This window comes from Alternaria arbusti (genome assembly GCF_024043155.1).
Source record: "Alternaria arbusti strain BMP 1465 chromosome Unknown scaffold_19, whole genome shotgun sequence".
Taxonomy (NCBI): domain Eukaryota; kingdom Fungi; phylum Ascomycota; class Dothideomycetes; order Pleosporales; family Pleosporaceae; genus Alternaria; species Alternaria arbusti.
The window spans coordinates 461,259-480,853 of NW_026249959.1; the positions used below are offsets into that span (position 1 = coordinate 461,259).

Below are 19,595 nucleotides of genomic sequence, written 5' to 3' on the forward strand. Positions count from 1 at the left end.
TTTGGGTTCCATGCTTTTTGTTTGTTATGTATTGCATATCAATCAGAGCATCCGTCTGCAACTACCAACGCACCGAGATGCCTTCACCAGTACCGTCACATCGAAGAGCTAATACAACGCACAAGGCAATGCATTCACCTGTTTCACCTCTACAGAGTGCGACTTCACAGCACCGCGAAGCATTTATACTCGCCGGCAGGTTTTCATGGAGTGCCCTTGGAGATTCTCGCACAGCTACCTGCGCCTCGACCACCGACCTTCCACTACAACGGACCCTAAAAGCCTTCGCCTCCGAGTCCAGCCCAACACGAAGAAAGCCTACTTTCGTCAACTTTTCCAGACCACTACCCCCTCAATGCCAACCGGCACTCCAAAAGAGCTAGAGTTATCTCACCTCGATCAGCAGCCCCACATACGCGTGTATGGTCGCTACTACATCATATTTCCCTTTCCGGACATCAGTCGCGCCCATGAAGCAAAAGAGGCGCTGCACAATGGCTTCAAAGAAGTTCTGAGACAGTTTCCATATCTCGCTGGCACTGTGGACTTAGACCCCTCTACCGACCTTCTCCGTGTGCAATACCCCGACCCCATCGATCTCGAAGCCGAGGCACGCCGTATATTCACAGTCAGTTACGACGATGCACAGCATGACTACGATTCGCTTGCGAAGGACGCCTTCCTCCCAGACGAGTTGCCCGCTACTATCTTCTGCCCAAACGAACTGAAACACCACGCTGGATTGGGCGAGGATGCGTATGCCGAAAGGATGACAAGCTTTTCGAAAGGACCTTTGCCAACCTTTGCGGCCCAGGCTACCTTCATCCCCGGAGGTCTGATACTGAGCGCCTGGTGGTATCATGCCGTTGTCGATGGCACTGGCAACGGAAGGATTCAAAAGATATGGTCCGATGCTGTACGAGCTCTCAATTCTAAGAAGAACAAACTCCCGCCAGTTCGTCCGCCTGCTAGATACTATCGCGTACCGAGCTACAAGGATCAGCTCCAACCATTGAAGGATATCGTCAAGGAATGGAACGTGGTACCAGACCCGTCATCAGCGCGTCAAGCGCTCGCAACACTGGTCCAAGAAGCCGATGCAGCAGGCCAGTCTACTAATACACCTGAGAAGCCATTTGCGAAGCGCTTTGAGCTCCGCAAAGGACCGGATGAAGGACCCAATAAAGTCGTTGCCGAGATGTTTCGTTTCTCATCACAAGCTATCGAAGAGCTCCGCAACGAGCTATCTGTTAAGATCGGGAAGCGTGTATCCAACTTTACCGTACTATCAGCTATCGTCTGGGCAAATGTCATACGCGCTCGCTCAAAGTCGATCACGGCTTCGGGTAACACGCAGTCGACCCTTGCCGTCGTTGTAGATCTCAGAAAGTTCCTTCCACTGCCCTTCTCATCCCCGGATTATCTTGGCAACCTGGTGTTGTCCGCTACGCCTACCTTGGATCTTGATGGCGCTGCGGCCTCTCTTGAGGACATCGCAGCCAAGATTACAGATGCTCTGCACGCCATCAACGCGAAATGGGCAGTCACCCAGATCAACAGCGTCCTTACCAACCCTGCCGAAGCGCAGCAATCCCTTTTGAAGTTTCCCAAAGGCCCAGACCTATACATCACTAGTTGGCAAAGGATGGGAGCTGACAGGGAGTGGTGCATCCCAGGCACGAGCAAGTCAAATGCGACTGCTATTCGGCGAGCGGCGTGGGTCAGCGAAGGTGGCATCGTGGTCTTGCCCAGAGAAGAAGACAAAGAAGGACAAGAAGGCGAGCCGTACGAGATCATGATCAGTCTCACAAAGGCCGACATGGAACGATTCAGGGCCGGATTAGAAGATGCTAGATGGTTGGTCGACTCGTCATATAAGCCGGGCAAGGTCGTCACCTGGCGTGACATATTCTCTCGTCGTCTTACCGGATTCGGACTGGCCTACGGTGGTGCGCTCTGCCTCTTGACCGTGGTGATATGTGTGTGCACACTCTCACAGTCTGCGCGGATAGTCGGTGTTTTACAGGGTCCTGCTCAGGAAGAACTCAGGTAGATAGGCTTTGTTCAGAGTGTCGGATCTCTTTTAGGTGGTCTGGCATCGGATAGGGAGTTACCCTCGTGACGACGAAGGAAGTGAAGAGAACAAGGCGAAGGTGTTTGTGATGTGACCAGAGTGGCTACAAGTGCCGAATGTAACCTAAATCACCATCTCAGGGCGTCCTCAATTGAACTACTCATGCATACTGCACAAACATCCTTTGATATCTCCATTATTCCTGATTCGTGTTGTTTGCTCCCCGCTTCGCAGCAAACGAAATCGTGCCTCGCTTGCGCGATTACCTTCACCGCTCGGACCTGTACCTGCAGTTTCATGACTAAAAGTGACGATCCTCCGCGGCATGCTACCCGCTAGCGCCCCATCCAGCATCGACCCTGAGAAAATCCAGTTGCTACATGGCACGGCCAGCTTACACACCAGCGCCCAATTATTAGGCACTATCATCACTATCGAAATACCCTACAAATTCCCATACAAAAACCATGGATCCCGAAAGAGAGAGTTTGCTCTCATACCACGAGACGCAGCGTGAAAGAACACAACAGCTGCTTTCGCACGAGATCACAGCGAGTGCGCAAGCTAATGAAGATTACCCTGTTGATCATGGCAAAGTGGCGTGGATGCAGGTTCTTGGTGGATTTATTCTGTTCGCGAACAGTTGGGGCTTACCGAATGCATTCGGTGTTTTCCAAACATACTACGTCGACACCTTGATGCCGGAGCAGGACGCGTCGCGTATTGCCTGGATCGGATCGATTCAGCTTTTCTTCACTACTATCGGTTGCTTGCCAGGCGGTGCGCTGCTTGATCGGGGATACCTCAAAAGTATCATCGCTGTTGGCACGGGCCTCGAGGTACTGGGTTTGATCCTGACTTCTTTCTTCAAGAGCTATTGGGCCATCTTCTTCGCTCAGGGAGTGTGCATGGGCATTGGCAGCGGTTTGATGGCGATCGTGCCTGTCGCTGTGCTAGCCATGTTCTTCGAGAAGAAACGCATGCTGGCTACTGGTCTTGCATCGACTGGTGCTAGCGTTGCTGGTATCGCCTACACTCTTTCCTTGCGCTCGCTGTTCCTCAGCGTCGGGTTCGCGTGGGCTGTTCGCATCTTTGCGCTCATCATATTAGTGACCAACGCCGTCGCTTTTGTGGTGATGCGCTTGCAGCTTCAGTACGGATCCAAGGGCTCCAGCTTCGGCTTTCACCACTTCAAAGATCTGCCATACACGATCTTCGTCGTCGCGTTCACGCTGTTCGTCGCGTCCTCGTTCGTGCCGTTCTTCTTCATCCAGGAGTACGCTATCAAGCTCGGTGTGTCGAAGGATATGGCATTCAACCTGTTGTCGATCATGAACGCCGCCAATATCTTTGGGCGTTTTGTTCCAAACTTCATCGCCGACAGGTACGTTCTCATCATTCAACTTCGCAATAGCCCAGTACTCACAAGTTTAGGTACGGCGGTGTTAACACCCTACTTCCTCTCACCGTCGCCTGCATCATCACCCTTTGCATGCTACCCCTCGCTCAGGAATTGAACGGTCTCATCGCTATCAGCATCGTGTACGGCTTCCTTTCTGGCGGCGTGATAATTATCCCTGGGCCCACAATTACGAATCTCTCTCCCAACAAGGCCTCAATTGGCGTACGTCTCGGATTGGCGTATCTTGTTGCTGCTTTCGGCGGGCTGCTCGGTAACCCTGCCATGGGCGCACTCAAGGGCGAGGGGAATGGCGCGGTAGAAAACTTCAAGGGTGTGTGGTTCTGCGCGGCAGGCGTAATGGGTGTGGGTGCCGTAGCTCTTATCGCCACGCGATGGCTCAAGTTGGGTAGCTTGTGGGCTGCAGGCAGAGTATGAAGTTCGATGGGAAAACTTCAACTCTGAAATTCCTAAGAGGCAGGTGGCGGTAGAAGAATGTCAGCTTACCGTGGCTTATCTAAGCACGCCCAATCATGCAGGCTGGATCGGTGTTGTCTACGCAGCCAATCATATACTGCCCCCGATTAAATCTTGAGCGGTAGTCGTGCATGAGGCAGTATTCTGAAGATCTGGATCACTTGATAGCTGCCATGTAGCACTGCATCTCGAAGAGGAAATATTCCAAAATCAGCCGACACAGTATGGAACGAAGACGATATATAAGATGAAATACCGTCATTATACTCTGGAATACCACTAGTATCCTAGTCACAGTTTCAGTGCCTGCCTACAAGCGAAAATGCTACTCTTCGACTCCATCACCTTTTCCCTCTCAATCCTCTCCACTGTCCCAATCACACGCGCCGCGTTCTACTATCCCACACCCGCCATCTCCTTCCTCGAACACATCCTCGTCGACAACTGGGGCGCTTATGCTTCCAATTTCTCCTCCGCAATCACCCCTTGCACGAATTATGTTTCGCAGACCGGTACTACAGGGCTCAATAGTGGTCGCACCACCGCTGCCCAATGGATGCGCGTCATGTTCCACGACTTTATCACCGCGAATGTGAGTGCGGGCACGGGAGGTATTGATGCTAGTATTGGATTCGAGACGGCGAGGGAAGAGAATAAGGGGAGTGCGTTTAATGATAGCTTTTCGTTCTGGAGGCCGTTTGTCGGGGAGGGGATTTCTAGTGAGTGCATCGCTTTTGATGGGTCATTGATGATGGAACTGGTACTGACGAAGCGGTAGTGGCTGATCTTGTTGCACTCGGTACAGTTATGTCGAATAATCTCTGCGGAGGCGCGCAGATGCCATTTCGACCTGGCCGCGTTGATGCGTTCGAAGCAGGAAAGACTACGGGCGTCCCGGCACCAGAGACGGATCTAGAAGAGACACTACTTTTCTTCGAGCGCGCAGGGTTCGACAAGGTGGATGCTATTGGGCTCACGGCTTGCGGTCACACTATGGGCAGCGTACACCACGTAGGTTTCTGGCTGTTATTCGATTGGACGATACTCACTCATCGGTGCAGGGTGGCTTCCCGGAGGCTGTAGACGAGAGCTTCGTCACGCCCAATAACACGAATGGCGGTAGTAACTTCGACACTACACGCGGAGTCTTCGACCCAAACGTCCTCGGCGAATACTTGAACGGAACGGGAAACAAAGGAGGACCGCTAGTCATGTCGTATAACGACACGATGAATTCCGATAAAAGGCTTTACGAGAGCGATAAGAATGCGACGATGCATGCTCTATTCGCGCAAGGAATAGGCTTTCTTGCTACGTGTGCCGATCTCATGGGCCGGGCCATCAACACTGTACCTGCTGGTGTTCAGCTCTCCGAGCCAATTGCTGTCATGCCGGTCAAACCTCTGAATGTGACCTACGACTTCAGGGATGACGGAAAGTTGATGCTCTCGGGAAAGATCAGAATCCTCACACCGGCAGGCAGCTCAACCCCGCGATCACTAACTCTTCGCGTGAGCGACAACGAGACAGAACTTGAATCAGAAGCCGAGACAGGAAGCTCGGCTTTTGGTCGCAGTGGTAGTGAATACGGAATTACGACTTACTTCCCGTTCTCGCTTTCCGGACCAGCCATCCAAAATGCCACGTCCTTCTCTGTCCAGGCACCTAATGTACCGGAACAGACTTTTCGGATCGATAGCCAGGCATTCGTCGTTCCAAGCCTGACAGTCCTGAGCGGAACAGCACTTAACGCGACGATTGCCCTGTGCAGCAAGTTTACGTCGTGTGAAGACTTAACAGTCCACATTGCCGCGCCATTAGAACAGCATGGCACGCTGGCGCCGAAAATAAATGGAATGGATTTGGTAGTGAGCAAGGCGACAAAGAAAAAGAGAGTATGTACACTTTGCCGGGGGCAGGTTATCCTGCAAGATGTCCCGACTGGACTGGTCACTGTCGAAGCCTTGTTGGACGGCAAAGTCGTAGATACTCTCCTAGTCAATGGAGGGCAGGCCGGTTGGTAAGGTGAAGGGACCTGAATTCGTGGCGCCTCTTGCTGCACTCGCGCTGTTGAACTTTCAAAATTAGATGGCTTTCAATACGATGTATATTTTTACCCCAAAAGGTTTTCTTCTAGATTGCGACACATATGCCAATGCCTAAAGCGACGATGTCGACAGTGACCATGGCCGCTCACCAACATCCCACTTCTTAGGCTCTTCACCCATATAGAAGACCAACTCGCCTCCTTCCGCAATCTCGCTATGCTTCAACCAAGCCCGGTCCAAATCCTTTCCATTCCAGGTAGCCTTTTGCGGGTAATAGCTTGTGCTTGACAGGTTCTGGGCCCGGATGGTCAACGACGTCTCGACTGCCGTTCCACTAAAAAGCGAGACCTTGAGCCAAGAAAACCGGGGAGCAGAAAGAAGGTAAAGCGGCTGGGCAGACACCGGATACATGCCCATGAGGTTGAATACCAGCCAACTTGGTAGAGCACCACCATCGATGTTTCCGGGGTATCCGTTACGGTCGTCGCTGTAGAAGTCGTCGACGATCGCTCGAGTCCGATTGACTGTCATCCAGTTCATGCCAGGTACGTAGTTGTAGAGGAATGGCGTTGCGAAGGACGGTTCGTTTCCTGGGTTGAAGAGAGCAGAGCCGGCATCGTTGTTTGCACCGACTGATGTACCGAAGCCTGGAATGAAAGAGGCGTCTAGCCGACGGACGAAAGCCTCGTCACCGCCCATCAGATCTATGACTTTGGCCATGTCGTGTGGTGCGACACTGAATGCAGTCTCCCAAACCTTGGCTTCGTAGATGTCTGCATCCCAACCGCATGTTCCACAGCTGAGCGGATCATACGCCGTGGTGTTCCACGTCCCATCCGCGTTTCTAGGGCCTGGGAAGCCAGTGAATGTACCCGTGCCGTTGAGAGTTGTGTTTGCCATGGGGTTCCATTGGTTCTGCCACCAGCTTGCTCGTTCTCGCATCTGATCGACATCTTCCTGGGACTTCTTGAGTCCAGCTGCCATGCTGTAGATCGCGAAGTCGTTCTGCGGGTACTCGACGCCACGAGAGACACTGCGGGTGTGGTTGCGCGTAATGAAGCGAAGGGCGAGATAATCGTCCAGTGCTCCTCTGCCTTCCTTGGTGGCGCCGTCGAAAGCGACCGGATCAACATTGCGCTCGGGCAACACGTTCGCGTCTTTCATCACTGCCTTGTAGGCCTCTTGCCAATCAACGCCACTGTCGAGCTCACCGCGACCTGTCTCGCCGGATAGTGCGTGCACGCTCTTGACGAAGCCGTCGGCTAGGACCATGTCTGCGTGTGTGCCGCCCTGAACACGACCATTCCAATTTGCCGCACGGCCAGCGGGCAGGTACCCTTCTTCGGAGAAGATGGAAATGAGCCCAGAAAGGATGCGCGAGTAAGGCTTTGTGAAGACCAGGTGATACAAGGGTAACAGAGTCCTATACGTATCCCACAGCGTATAGTGGTCGTCGTAATATGGCTTAGCATCGTTCGATTCCCAATTAGGGCATTCGCCTGTTTTGTCAGTCGGCATCAGACCTGTTTGATACAGCCCAGAGTAAAGCATCCTCTTCAAGCTTTTGTTGTTGCTTGTCGAATGGCCATCGTCTCCAATCTGTATCTTGCTCAAGATTTTCTCTTCCCATACTTGCCTTCCCTCGTCAACGACATCCTCGAAGGATTTCGCACCAGGAAGCTCATTTTCTACGTGAGAGCATGCCTGTGCAGCACTAATGTACGAAATGCCCAATTTGGCCTCAAGAGTAAGGGTGCCGTTGAGTCGCTGCTCCTTAGGCGACCAGCTGAAAAGAGCGCCAAGGCCCATTCCGCTCCCAGCGTAGGACCGGACGTCAGCATACGCGCGCGGCACAGGACGAGACTTGAAGCTTGGTGGCGAATAAGGGTTGTACTGCCAGCTAAACGTACCAGCGCCGGGAGTACTGGAAAGTTCTCCCTGAACATAGTCCGATGTTGGGGTGAGCGCAGATCCTGCAGGCACACTAAAGTTCCCGCAGAAATGGATCGTATGGCTTTCAGGCTGCGGCCAGCCACCCGTGTAGGTCGCTGATCCATGGTACGATGGCAATCCGTTCGAGGAAGACCCGACATGTAGCTGCCCGTGCAGGAACCTTTGAGAGTAGGCTATCGAAGAATAGGCTGGCAACACGTGTGTGAGGTCGACTAGAACATGCGCATCGTGCTCGTTGCCTGACAGGGCTCCTGTCATCGTGGAATCTACATTGACAGTGGAAAGGTTGTTTGAAGGGACTTCTGGTTGAGGGAAAGTGTATCGCATGAATCCGGTATGATTACCAGAAGTGATCTCGATCTTGACGCCGTTCTGTAGAGTCGTAGTGAAGAGGCCCACTGTTGCGGACTCTGAAACCAGACTGCGGTTCTGGGCATAAGTCATGTTGTCGGCAAGGTTGATAGACTCGAGATTGCCATACAGCGGCATCTGCGAGATCAATCCATCTTGATTTTGTTAATACTCGTAGGCGGCTCGTTTGCGCAAGCAGAGGACTGACAAGTTGGAGCTCCGCCAGATCCGCTGACGTGCGTCATGCTCACTGCTGTTACATTCCCCAATGGCGTGTATCCAGCATTGGCGTCCACTGCACTGCCATTCGGAAGCCCAATGTAGCTCGTGTCAATGCCTGGCTTTGCCATCGCCCATGGTAAACTTGCGCCGGGGAAGGAGTTACCGCCTGCGATGGCGGAACCAGGTTTTGGGCCCACGGTACCGATCAAAGGGTCTGTACGAAGTCAGTATATGCCTCACATGCACTTCGTACAGTCAAAACTTACCTACGAAGGACCATAACGGTTCTTGAGATCTGCCATGATTGGAAGTCGACAAAACGAATGGTGCCGACTCGAAGACCGTCACCCAAAAGAGCAGTCGCAAAAGAGAGGGCTGCTGCCGGCTAGCCATTTTGCAGCGCAATCTGATCCAGCTGTGATTGAGATCGTGGGAGATGAGGAACAAAGCTTGCCATAGCAAGCTATTGTACCCCACGCATTGCGCTAAGGGCAACCGTTACTAGGCAGCCCCAAACGGCGCAATACAAGGGCGGTTTTATCGGAAGAGCTCGTGCGCACATGATCTCGCGAATGGAGAGACTTCGGAGTCTAGTTGGGCGACCGGAGAACGCCCGTTGTCATTTTATCATCTCATGTCAGTACCTCCGATCGCGTTCAGGCTCCCCAGTTTTCGGGTTGTCATTGTTCCGTTACCTCCGAATGACGATCCACGTGGAGAAGGACCGAATAGCTGTCTGCCCGGGCGACGGCCTAATTGAGCCGATCTCGAGTTCCGCGCACTTTTGACGTAGCCTTCGTATGGACGCGCGACCGTGCTTGAGTTTGGGTAGTTAGTTACAGTTGAGGCTTTCAAGTAAGAGAAGATCGCTGACCCACTTTTGATCAACGGAAGGAGGGCTCTTGGTAGTTTGAACGCGGTCATCTCATTCTTTCTATACAAGTCAAGGAATCCGTGTTAGCTACTCAAAAAGCAGGACTATGAGCATATATGTCAGATGCTTCGCTGGAATTCGCGCTATCATCCGACGCTGTCGAGGCGTCCTCCGGATCATCCTCGTCCCCACCTTTGTCCGCGGTGTCATCTTCACTGACCTTTACCTCGGATGCATCGGCATCCTCAGATATCTTGCGTGGGTTCCAACAGTCAGCCGTATTACAAAGACAGTACTGGTCACCCTTGAACCATTTCGGACCGTAGTCTAGTGTCAGCTCTTCGCCGATAGCGACTTTTCGCTTTGTGACTACATAAACGGCTCGGCGCTCCAAAGAACACACCATCTCTACAAATTCCGTATTCGGATTGCAAGAGTGGTTGATGAAGCGAGTCACACCTCCGGTATGAAGAGCGTCTATAGAAGCTGTGGCGTGTGTCTGAGTTTGGTCAAAGTTTGGTTTACCGATCGAGATCCCGACGCGATAAGCATCTCGTCCATGAGCTGGAGTTCCATCGTCTTTGAAAGGTATGATCTGGCCTGTATACTCTCCTACAATGGTAGAGTCGTGAATCACCTTGCGCGCAAAAACACCGTGACCGCGCGAACCGACGTCCTGTAGCAGTAAGTGAGAGAGCCAGAAGCCATGCAGATACTTGACCCATGCATTGTATCCACACATACAATGTGCGACATCTTCTGGTGCTTCGCAATTGGGGCATGGCTCGATGCAGGACTCGGTCTCGTCAACGTCTCCAATAAGACCCTCAATTGTGCTGGGAGGGCAGTTACCTCGGAAGGCTGCTGGCTTAGTCTGGTCATGCCAATGTTCTGCGTTGAACGCGGTTTCCAGAGCGACCGAGCAGTAATGTTTTCGGTTCGCTGCGTGTGTAGCTACTTTACGTCTGGGAATACCGCTTTCGTCCTGAGAGTAGAAGAATAGGCTACCCTGTAGGTCGGGATTGTACAAGTCTTTCAGGAGCTTAGTGACAACGCCAGAGGTGAACGCCGTCTTTTCGTGTTGCTTGCGCTTGGCCTTTTGTTTGATTTGCCGGAAGACTTCATCTTGTGTCAAGGGTAACATCGTTGTCGCGATGTATAAAAATGGTAACAAGGCCTCCGGTTGATCCAGAGTATGACTCCCTTCTGACCAGAACGGACATACTCGAGGTATTTACGTATTGAGGCCATATCGCGATGCATTGTGACATTGTGAAAGGGGACATATAGATCGTGCCAGTGGAGTCGTCTGTTCTATAAAGAGAGTTGAATCGCGCGCTGTGAAATCCCGATTGCGGTCGCAGGAGCGTTTCACAGTGACCATGGTGGAAGAATGAATAATTGCGCGACGAAAAATAGTCCACTGCATGCTTGGCACGTCCGCGCTCTCGCACAAACTAGAGCGTCCAGCCGATAGCATGTGATCTGGGCATTCCGGCGTATGCATGTTGTGGATATATCCAAGGCTTGGAATTGACGCTAACGGGGAACAGCTGCGGAGAAATATCGCAGGATAGAAGCTGGTTAATATAAGTTCTCCTCCGTGTCGTGATAGGGCTAGACGAATGATTGGTACGTAGAGCATGCTCAGATGTACGCGCAAGTGCGATCTGCAACGCCATGTACCCGGCGCTGGAAACGGGGTACAGAATAGATCGCCGTACTACTTGCTTCTGTGGAACTCCGGTCGAGAATAGCTATAAGAAGCCTCCATGGTGCAGGGACTCCGGAACTAGGTCGGTCAACCTTCATCTCAGTCGACACCATGTTCGCCCTCAACTCCATATTGCCTATGCTCTTCGCAGCTGTGGCATCCGCGCAGCTCACCTCCAAGCTCACGGAGATCACCGACTTCGGCCCTAACCCGCGCAATGTCTCGATGTTCATCTACGTGCCGGCCAACCTGCCGCCAAACCCCCCGATCTTGGTGTCTCCCCATTGGTGCCATGGTGGGATTATCCCGTATACGAACTGTCTGCGAGACATTTACTGACTTCGTACAATCATCTTTAGGTACGGCGCAGCAGGTCTTCGATTATCGGCCATGGGCTTCGCTTGGTGACGAATATGGGTTTATCTCGATCTATCCCAATGCTTCAATGCTGAATACGGATCAATGCTGGGATGTGAGTAGCCAAGAGTCGCTCACCCACAATGGAGGAGGCGACGCGCTAGGCATTGTATCCATGGTGCGCTGGACTTTGGAAAAGTACCATGCAGACAAAGACCGCGTGTTCGTTACCGGAACGAGTTCAGGCGCGATGATGACCAACGGTAAGACCGGACGGCATAAGATGCATGTGAGACACACGCTGACTCCATACCTCCGCAGTCCTGATTGGTAGTTATCCAGATGTATTCGCAGCAGGAAGCGCATGGGCCGGTGTACCCTTCGGCTGCTTTGCTGGCGACGGCTTCGACGTCTGGAGTGACGCGTGTGCTAAAGGCCAAATCGTCAAGAACGGACCGCAATGGGCAGCTCTTGTGCGCAACGCATATCCCACGTATCGCGGCTTTCGACCGAAGTTCCAAACTCTCCATGGCACAGCAGACACCGTACTATATCCACAGAACTTCCGCGAGCAGATCAAACAGTGGACGAGCGTGTTTGACGTGAGCCAGAAACCGACGGAGATTACGGAGGACGTTCCTTTCGAAGGATGGACGAGGTTTCGGTATGGCGACAAGTTCGAAGCGTACGAGGCAGGGAGTGTAACGCATGATATCCCGACGGATGCCGATACGGTGATGGACTTCTTCGACTTGAAGTGCAGCGGGCCGAGCTGCTTCTCGAGGCCCAGATCGGGTAATAGTACATGGTAGTTGATATGGTAATTTGTTAGCTGTTGCTGTGGAGTTCGCGACACACACGAAGTATAGCGCTTCAATATCAAAGAAGAATAGAGTGCGACGTTAACTCAAACGGCGGCCTGGTCTTGGTTCGGGCTGGTCATTGAGATGGTCCATCGGCGTAATGCGACGAATCCCAGGTCTTGCAAAACACACTCGGAATAAATACAGATGACTCAAGACAGTGCAAGCATAGCGCAGAGACATCGCAAAAACATTTTCGTGATGCGGATGCTGATAAAATGGGTTAGGCAGTGGAAGGACGCGTTCGGGTTCCGCGACCCCCAGCTTGGAACCTTGGAAAGCTCGGCGCGTTACCGGCGCTAGAGCACGTGACGTCATCAGCCGGCAACGCGATTCCATCCCATATACTTGACAGCTTCCAACTACCACGGAAGAATACCGCCAGGCTCTACTGTGACCACAGACTCTATTTGATGCACACAAGGCTCATTCATGATCACGATAGTATCCGAATTCGCCCAATATCAACTATCGAGCGCAGTGCGGAGAAAACGCGCTAGACACGCGCTCCAGCGCTGGCAACGGTTCGTAATTCGCACCCATCTGCTGCTCTCATCGAACTTGCAGCCGTGTTACGATGCAGCGTACGCGATCTACGCTACCTAGAATATTCGGTTGCGGATGGCTTTGACCCGAGCTCATAGATTCGACAGACAAATTGTACCCCACTCTGGGTTTAGCGATCCCAGATGATCACATCGGTTGCCCTGCATGCAGTCTAAGGAGGAGCATATCCCCCCGCTGTATAGCCAAGAGTTGGGGAACTTTGTATCGCTGGCATGACGATGCTGGAAATTCACATCCGGCTGGAGATCCTCCGCAGAAAGGATTCGCAATACGGGGAGATTCCCCGCGCAGTCTTCATTATACCGACATTGTCGTTATAATGTTCAGACTGATCACTTGTAGCTCAGCCGGGAGCATACACACCTTGCCCGTCTTTCAGCGATGCGGGTTGTGAAGATTTTTGCGGCCTTCTGTGCCTGTTCGAAACACACGGTGCATGCTTTGCTCGAGGAGAAGTTCGTGGGCTTCGAGCCTGGAGGTCAAGCCTTGGATGTTGCTGGCGCTACCGTCATAGCTGATGCAGATGATTTCGTGGGTATTCACATTGCGCTCAATAGCCTGGTGGACGACTTCGAGCAGATCACTGGAACCCGACCCGCGCTCAGTAATGCCACTACCAACTCTACGATTTCGACTTCAGCAACGGGCATCATCGTCGGCTCTGTAGGGTCGAGACTCATTAGTCAACTGTCTGCCGAGAAAGGTCTCGACATATCAGACGTAGATGGAAGATGGGAAGTGTTCAAAACGGCAGTGATAGCCAATCCACTAGCTGGATTGGAACGGGCGCTGGTTATCGTAGGCAGCGATAAACGTGGTACTATCTTCGGCGTACACACGCTTGCGGAACAAAGTGGACAATCTCCGTAAGTGCTTCCATCGTGCAACTCTGGGTGGCGATTGATGGGTTACGACAGATACCATTGGTGGGCGGATGTGCCGACCAAGAAACACGCCGCTATCTTCGCACTGCCAAAAGTCACCGTTCATGGCCCGCCATCAGTCAAATACAGGGGGCTCTTCATCAACGACGAAGCACCAGCATTAGTAACATGGTGGGCTGCACGACACAACTCCTCTTACTATCCTCTCGACACCGAGTTCTACGCCCACGTGTTCGATTTGCTACTCCGGTTGAAAGCCAACTACCTGTGGCCTGCCATGTGGGGATCGACAACACCAGCCCCAGGTCAAATTTTCTTTACAGATGATCCAGGAAATCAGCAGCTCGCAAACGACTACGGTATCGTAATCTCTACCAGTCATCACGAGCCGATGCAAAGAGCCACCAATGAGTGGAACGCAACTGAGACCGGGTCCTGGGATTGGAGGTTGAACAAGGACAACGTCACGCGCTTTATGGAAGAGGGTATTCGTAGAATGGGAAACAACGAGAGTTTTGTGACGCTGGGTATGCGCGGCCCAAGTGATAGTGCGATAGTTGGTGACGATGCCTTGGAGATACTTCGAGAAGTGTTTGAAGTAGAGCGTCAGATCTTCAAAGAAGTACTAGGTGATCAGAAAGTGAACCGTAAGTGTAATCCTTGAGACAATAAGTTTAGACCACGCTGACAAAGTGTAGAAGCATGGACGATATACAAGGAAGTGGCGACCTATTACGCAGCCGGACTTAACCCTCCCGATGATGTCACTATCATCATGCCCGATGATAACCATGGCCAAATTCTGCGCTTACCCACTGGTAACGAGACTGCCAGGGAAGGCGGCGCCGGCGTTTACTTTCACTTCGAGTATTTTGGTAGGCCGCGATCGTACAAGTGGTCAAATACCAACAGCTTGGTCAGTATGCGCAGCTTGCATGATCAATCTTTTCCTAACAGACGCAGTCGAAAGTGTTGAAAGAGCTTTTGCAAGCTTACTGGCGCGATGCGAACCAGGTTTGGGTCATCAATGTTGGTGATATCAAGCCTTTGGAGTTACCTTTTGGATTCGCTATGGACTTGGCTTGGGATAACTCGAAGTTCGACTTCGAGTTGATACCGGAGTATCTGCGCCTCTACGCCGAGAGGGAGTTCGGCATAGAACATGCAGATGACATTGCGGCTCTACTGATGGAGTTCAACCATCTTATTGGAATGCGCCGCTTTGAGATGGTTCAACCAGACACGTACTCAGTACTGAACTATCATGAAGCAGAAACGGTCCTGACAAGATGGAATACGCTTGCGCGCGGAACGAAAACACTATACGACCAGATGCCGGACGATCACAAAGCTGCATTCTACGAGCTACTGTTCTATCCCCTGGTATCGGGCGCCACATACTACGCAGTAAACGTTCGCACTGGAATGAACTACCGACATGCTATGGAGCGAAGAAACTCTGCAAACGCCCTCGCTCATCAAATTTTGGCCGACTTCGAATATGACTACGATCTAGTTGAAGGTTTCGACGCTGTCCTGAATGGAAAATGGCTGAACATTATGTCTCAGGCCAAACTCGAAACGTTCGATACAGGAAAGCCCAAGAATTGGATGAATCCATCCCGCGACATAGTCTCGAATCTTTCTTTCGTTCAGCTGCGCCAAAATATGCAGTTCTCCATCGGTAATCTTGGTATTTATGCGGAGGGCTCCAATAGTCCTCTCGACCAGGGCCGATGGGCTGAGTCAATCGATCCATCGTTGCCTTTCACCAAGTCTCCAGCCAAGGTACCAGAGATGAGTCCGTATGGACCTCGTCAGCGGACTATCGATCTCTTCATGCGAGGTGACTACCGCATTCCGCTCGACTGGCAGCTCGGTGATATCCCGGTGGATTGGTTGTCCATAACACCAAACTCCGGCCAACTCAGCCAGACCTTAGACGAGCAACGCCTCAACATCACCATCGATTGGACACGGGTGCCAGAAGGATACAACGACACCCTAGAGGTTGGTGTAACATCAATGCCATCATTTTACCCATACTACGATATCATACATATTCCGGTGACCAATTTCAAAGTACCCGGCGATTTCCTAGGCTTCCCAGAAACTGCCGGTTACATATCCATTGAGAGCCCGCACTACCAGCGCTCGTCGCTCCGTAGCGGCACTGCAAACAACACGGTATCATTTGCTCATATCCCCTACCTGGGCACGCGCACCGAATCTGGATCTATCGCAATACGGCCTTTCCATGCTGCTCGGGCTTCTCTTGATGACGCTACCAAGGCATTTGTCGAATATGACATCTATCTCTTCAACCATACCACTGCCCTAAACGCCACGGTATACATCAACGCCTGCCTAGATACCGATCCTAATCTTCTCATGGAGTTCTCGCTTTCCCTTGACGACACCCCTCAAAACTTCACACGTGTGTTGGGTGACCCAAAGGACGCAGGCGATGTGCCGCCGGAGTGGACCAGTGAAGTGATGAACCAGGTTTGGACGAGGAAGATCAGTCTTGGTGAAGTAGCGGAAGGAAAGCACACGCTTCGTTGGACTGTCAATAGTCCAGAGGTTTACTTGGAGAAGCTTGTTCTAGATACTAGGGGCGGGGTTAAAGACAGCTATCTAGGGCCGCCAGAGACGATGATGGTGGGATATACATGAGGTCACATATATCAGGCAGCTCCTCCTAAGAAGGGCTACTTCATGGTTGCTTTGGAGCCCTCGAAACGCTCCATGCGATCGGCGCCTTTCAACCGAAGCTTTACACCATAGATGTAGAGCTGCGTGACAATGTCAGTAAAATATTAAACAACAAGCGAAAGCATCTGCACATACCAGTGATACCAGTGGTAACCCCAAACCCAACACCAAAAAGCCCAGCAATCCCACGCCCCAGTCAAGGCCAAGTGTATCGAACAACTTCTCTCCGAACAACGGAAACGCGCCGGCGAACATGCAGCGAAGGAAGGATATGGCCGCGACTGCAGAAGCGGGATACTTGAAAGCATCGATAGCGTACAGCTGCAGCGCGAGTTGAATGTTCATGCCTCCGGCCATCATAAGCATGATGGCTACCAGTGGCACCATAAAGTGCGTTCTGGTGGCCGTGAACCCGTACATGAACAACCCACCAACCAGCAATGTTCCGCCAACAAGACAGCTGACGAGCCTTGACTCAGGCTTGTACTTCATTTGGCCGGATGTTGTGTCTCGCTTGAAGATGGCTTCCATAGCGCGAATAGTAGCGAATGTACCGAGGAGCATACCGATGCCAGCGGCCAGGAAGTCGGTACCCACAATGCCAACGCTGTGTCCATATCCTCGACCAAAGACATCAGCGTAAGTAACGATGATCAAATATACGACACCAAACACCACTGAGTAAAACAGCGAGGCCAACAGCAGCGCTGGATCGAGAGCTAGATACACCAGGGGTCGGACGAAAGCGTTGACGAGCGCAGTAGGGCCGGTAAAACGGGGCTGAAGATCCAGTACGGTATAAAGCTCAGCACTAGGCCTCGTTTTCTGTTCTCTTCGTAGCTTGTTCTGTAGAACCTTGGGTGCGTAGGACTCATTGAGGAGGAGAATTCCGGCGATCGAAAGCAGGGCACTGGCAATGGCGGGTATCCAAAGAGTCCATCGCCACGAGACCCGCTCTGACATCCAGCCTCCACATACGGGGCCCAGGACGGGGCCTAGGACGCTGGTACTTGTAAGCAAGGACTCAAAAAATTATACAATCACAAACTTACGGTCCAAGCATTACGAGTCCAGATGCCTTCGGACGGGCAGCAAGATTCCACACGTCAGATACGAAACCACCGACTACCGCGATGGCAGCAGACCCGCCGAGTCCAGCAAAGAACCGGCAAACTGAGAACTGAACAGCAGTTTGAGAGAAGCCACCTCCAAGAGAGAAGGCAACGAAGACCAAATTGCCAAAGTGTATAATCGCTGCCCTGCCGTATCGTTCGCTGAGTGGGGCAAGAAAGAGTGGGCCGATCGCCAATGCGAAGAGGAAGATGGAGACCTGCAAGGCGCCGACGGTACTGTCTGTGATACCTAGGTCGTTCATGACTAGGTGGATGGACGGGGCGAATATGGTGCTTGCGAAGGGAGAGATGAAACAACATCCTCCCACGATTGCGGTGGCGCGCACTTTCTTGGCGGTTGGCCAGGTCTGAGAAACGTGTTAGCTGCAGATGCACTGCATGGGTGTTGACACCTACGCGAGGGTGTTCTTGTGTATCTTCGTCCAGTACCACCAGGTTGGGATCAAGTTGCTGGATCTCGTGGCCCGCGAGGAATATCTTGTCTGGTTGCGAGGCCTGGTCCGTGAGTAGCTCTTGATAAGCTAGAACGACAGCCTGTCTTTGAAATGATCCAGGAGACTCGGTATCGATGGAGTCGTTCACTTTCGTATTTCCGTCGGTGATAGACATGTTGGCGAGAACTAAGTCGATGCTGATGAATAGACGTAGACAGATACTAATGGGTATGCAAAAATGTTGACTGGCGAGTACATCGCTATCTTATACTTCGACAACATCCAATGCTCTTCTACACCTATTTTCATATAACCGATAGTCGCCTATCTATACTTGGAGGCCAAGGCAACGGGAGGCAAGGCGGAGAGAACGGTCGGGTCAAATCGGAGAACCAGTTTGAATCCAATGCGGGTCTTAGGTTCCAGTGTTCGAAGCCATGTCAAGATATGCTCACGCCGAAGAAGACGAAGAAGACGGATGTCGAACGAGGTGGCCAAGCTTGAGTACCTAGGCATCTTCGCGGTCTTATGTGTGTATGTGTTCATCGATCTCATGTCGGCGAAACTTTGAAACTCGTTTTTACGACAGCAGGGCCGCGAATTCGCATTCTGGTTGCGGTACGCGTTCGTGTTGGCAGATGTTAGTCGCGTGGAAAGCAGCGGGTCCCACCTGGGCACGTCAAGGGATAGCGCGAGATGTCTGACACGCTAGTTCTCCATGGGATTAGCGTGCGGCCGACACTACCGATTATCCCCGCCCGCATCTTCTCCGCTCTCAAGCCCCATCGCGTAGGATTCATAGGTCGCGCCTTTGACTCAGACAGGATTCATAAAGACCTCGGGATGTTGCGGCCGCATCTGCCTTCTTACGCCCGACCGCCTCTCCCACCCTCCCACCCCATTCAAGGGAAAAACCGAACACCCAAGAGCCTACATCAAGATAAAAGCTTGCGAAGTTGGTGGCCTAACAGCGACGTAGGCTCCTGGGGTTTCAGGTTTTCCCTCGTATGAGGTGCTCCCATAAACCACCATGACACATGCTCGGGATGTGCAGACATGCACCCGCTGCCGTTCAGCCAAGCGTCAATGCGACAAACTCCGACCCGCGTGCTCGCGCTGCAACAAGGCGAAGGCCAATTGCATCTACGAAGCACAGGCTCGAGAAACGCCACCACTTGGGGCTATTGATCGCTCGGAAGAAGCTTTCGATAGCACATCTGCATCTTCTTCACCTCATTCGCGCGTAAAGAGACGCGCTCGAGCTTGCTTTTCCTGCACGAGATGTCACCGGCTCAAGATCAAGTGTGACAGAAGATCTCCTTGTAGCAGATGCGCACGTTCCGGGTATGAGACAACATGTCTCTATACGCACAGAGTCAAGATAGCCGAGAAGACGGTTGTACCGTCTTCTGTCTTTGCGCTTGAGGACCCCGAGTTTGTCGTAGCTACCTGGTTTCTGAGAAGACGAAGCTCTAGCCATTTTAGGGCTCTCTTAGATCGGGTGAGTTGCTCTTATGCTGCTCCTCACAA

General features: G+C 52.2%; 8 protein-coding genes across 8 annotated transcripts; 5 read left to right on the plus strand and 3 right to left on the minus strand.

The window, feature by feature from the left end:
* Positions 1-355: 355 nt before the first annotated feature.
* Positions 356-2,053, plus strand: J4E86_010022 (uncharacterized protein; the record flags this gene model as incomplete). Its single annotated transcript, XM_051450522.1, has 1 exon — positions 356-2,053. The coding sequence occupies one exon, from the start codon at positions 356-358 to the stop codon at positions 2,051-2,053; it is 1,698 nt and encodes a 565-aa protein (XP_051298443.1).
* Positions 2,054-2,541: 488 nt separating this feature from the next.
* J4E86_010023 (uncharacterized protein) lies at positions 2,542-3,911 on the plus strand (the record flags this gene model as incomplete). Its single annotated transcript, XM_051450523.1, has 2 exons — positions 2,542-3,458; positions 3,509-3,911. The coding sequence occupies 2 exons, from the start codon at positions 2,542-2,544 to the stop codon at positions 3,909-3,911; spliced, it is 1,320 nt and encodes a 439-aa protein (XP_051298444.1).
* A 361-nt stretch (positions 3,912-4,272) lies between these two features.
* On the plus strand, positions 4,273-5,974 carry J4E86_010024 (uncharacterized protein; the record flags this gene model as incomplete). Its single annotated transcript, XM_051450524.1, has 3 exons — positions 4,273-4,612; positions 4,729-4,961; positions 5,012-5,974. 3 exons carry the CDS (start codon positions 4,273-4,275, stop codon positions 5,972-5,974), a joined length of 1,536 nt encoding a protein of 511 aa, XP_051298445.1.
* Positions 5,975-6,109: 135 nt separating this feature from the next.
* J4E86_010025 (uncharacterized protein) lies at positions 6,110-8,826 on the minus strand (the record flags this gene model as incomplete). The annotated part of the gene is made up of 3 exons (XM_051450525.1): positions 6,110-8,457; positions 8,511-8,738; positions 8,802-8,826. The coding sequence occupies 3 exons, from the start codon at positions 8,824-8,826 to the stop codon at positions 6,110-6,112; spliced, it is 2,601 nt and encodes an 866-aa protein (XP_051298446.1).
* A 663-nt stretch (positions 8,827-9,489) lies between these two features.
* On the minus strand, positions 9,490-10,542 carry J4E86_010026 (uncharacterized protein; the record flags this gene model as incomplete). The annotated part of the gene is made up of 1 exon (XM_051450526.1): positions 9,490-10,542. The coding sequence occupies one exon, from the start codon at positions 10,540-10,542 to the stop codon at positions 9,490-9,492; it is 1,053 nt and encodes a 350-aa protein (XP_051298447.1).
* A 681-nt stretch (positions 10,543-11,223) lies between these two features.
* Positions 11,224-12,268, plus strand: J4E86_010027 (uncharacterized protein; the record flags this gene model as incomplete). Its single annotated transcript, XM_051450527.1, has 4 exons — positions 11,224-11,407; positions 11,472-11,732; positions 11,791-12,203; positions 12,233-12,268. The coding sequence occupies 4 exons, from the start codon at positions 11,224-11,226 to the stop codon at positions 12,266-12,268; spliced, it is 894 nt and encodes a 297-aa protein (XP_051298448.1).
* Positions 12,269-13,280: 1,012 nt separating this feature from the next.
* On the plus strand, positions 13,281-16,459 carry J4E86_010028 (uncharacterized protein; the record flags this gene model as incomplete). The annotated part of the gene is made up of 4 exons (XM_051450528.1): positions 13,281-13,765; positions 13,817-14,430; positions 14,482-14,699; positions 14,747-16,459. 4 exons carry the CDS (start codon positions 13,281-13,283, stop codon positions 16,457-16,459), a joined length of 3,030 nt encoding a protein of 1,009 aa, XP_051298449.1.
* A 35-nt stretch (positions 16,460-16,494) lies between these two features.
* Positions 16,495-18,240, minus strand: J4E86_010029 (uncharacterized protein; the record flags this gene model as incomplete). The annotated part of the gene is made up of 4 exons (XM_051450529.1): positions 16,495-16,578; positions 16,634-17,501; positions 17,551-17,978; positions 18,028-18,240. 4 exons carry the CDS (start codon positions 18,238-18,240, stop codon positions 16,495-16,497), a joined length of 1,593 nt encoding a protein of 530 aa, XP_051298450.1.
* Positions 18,241-19,595: the final 1,355 nt, after the last annotated feature.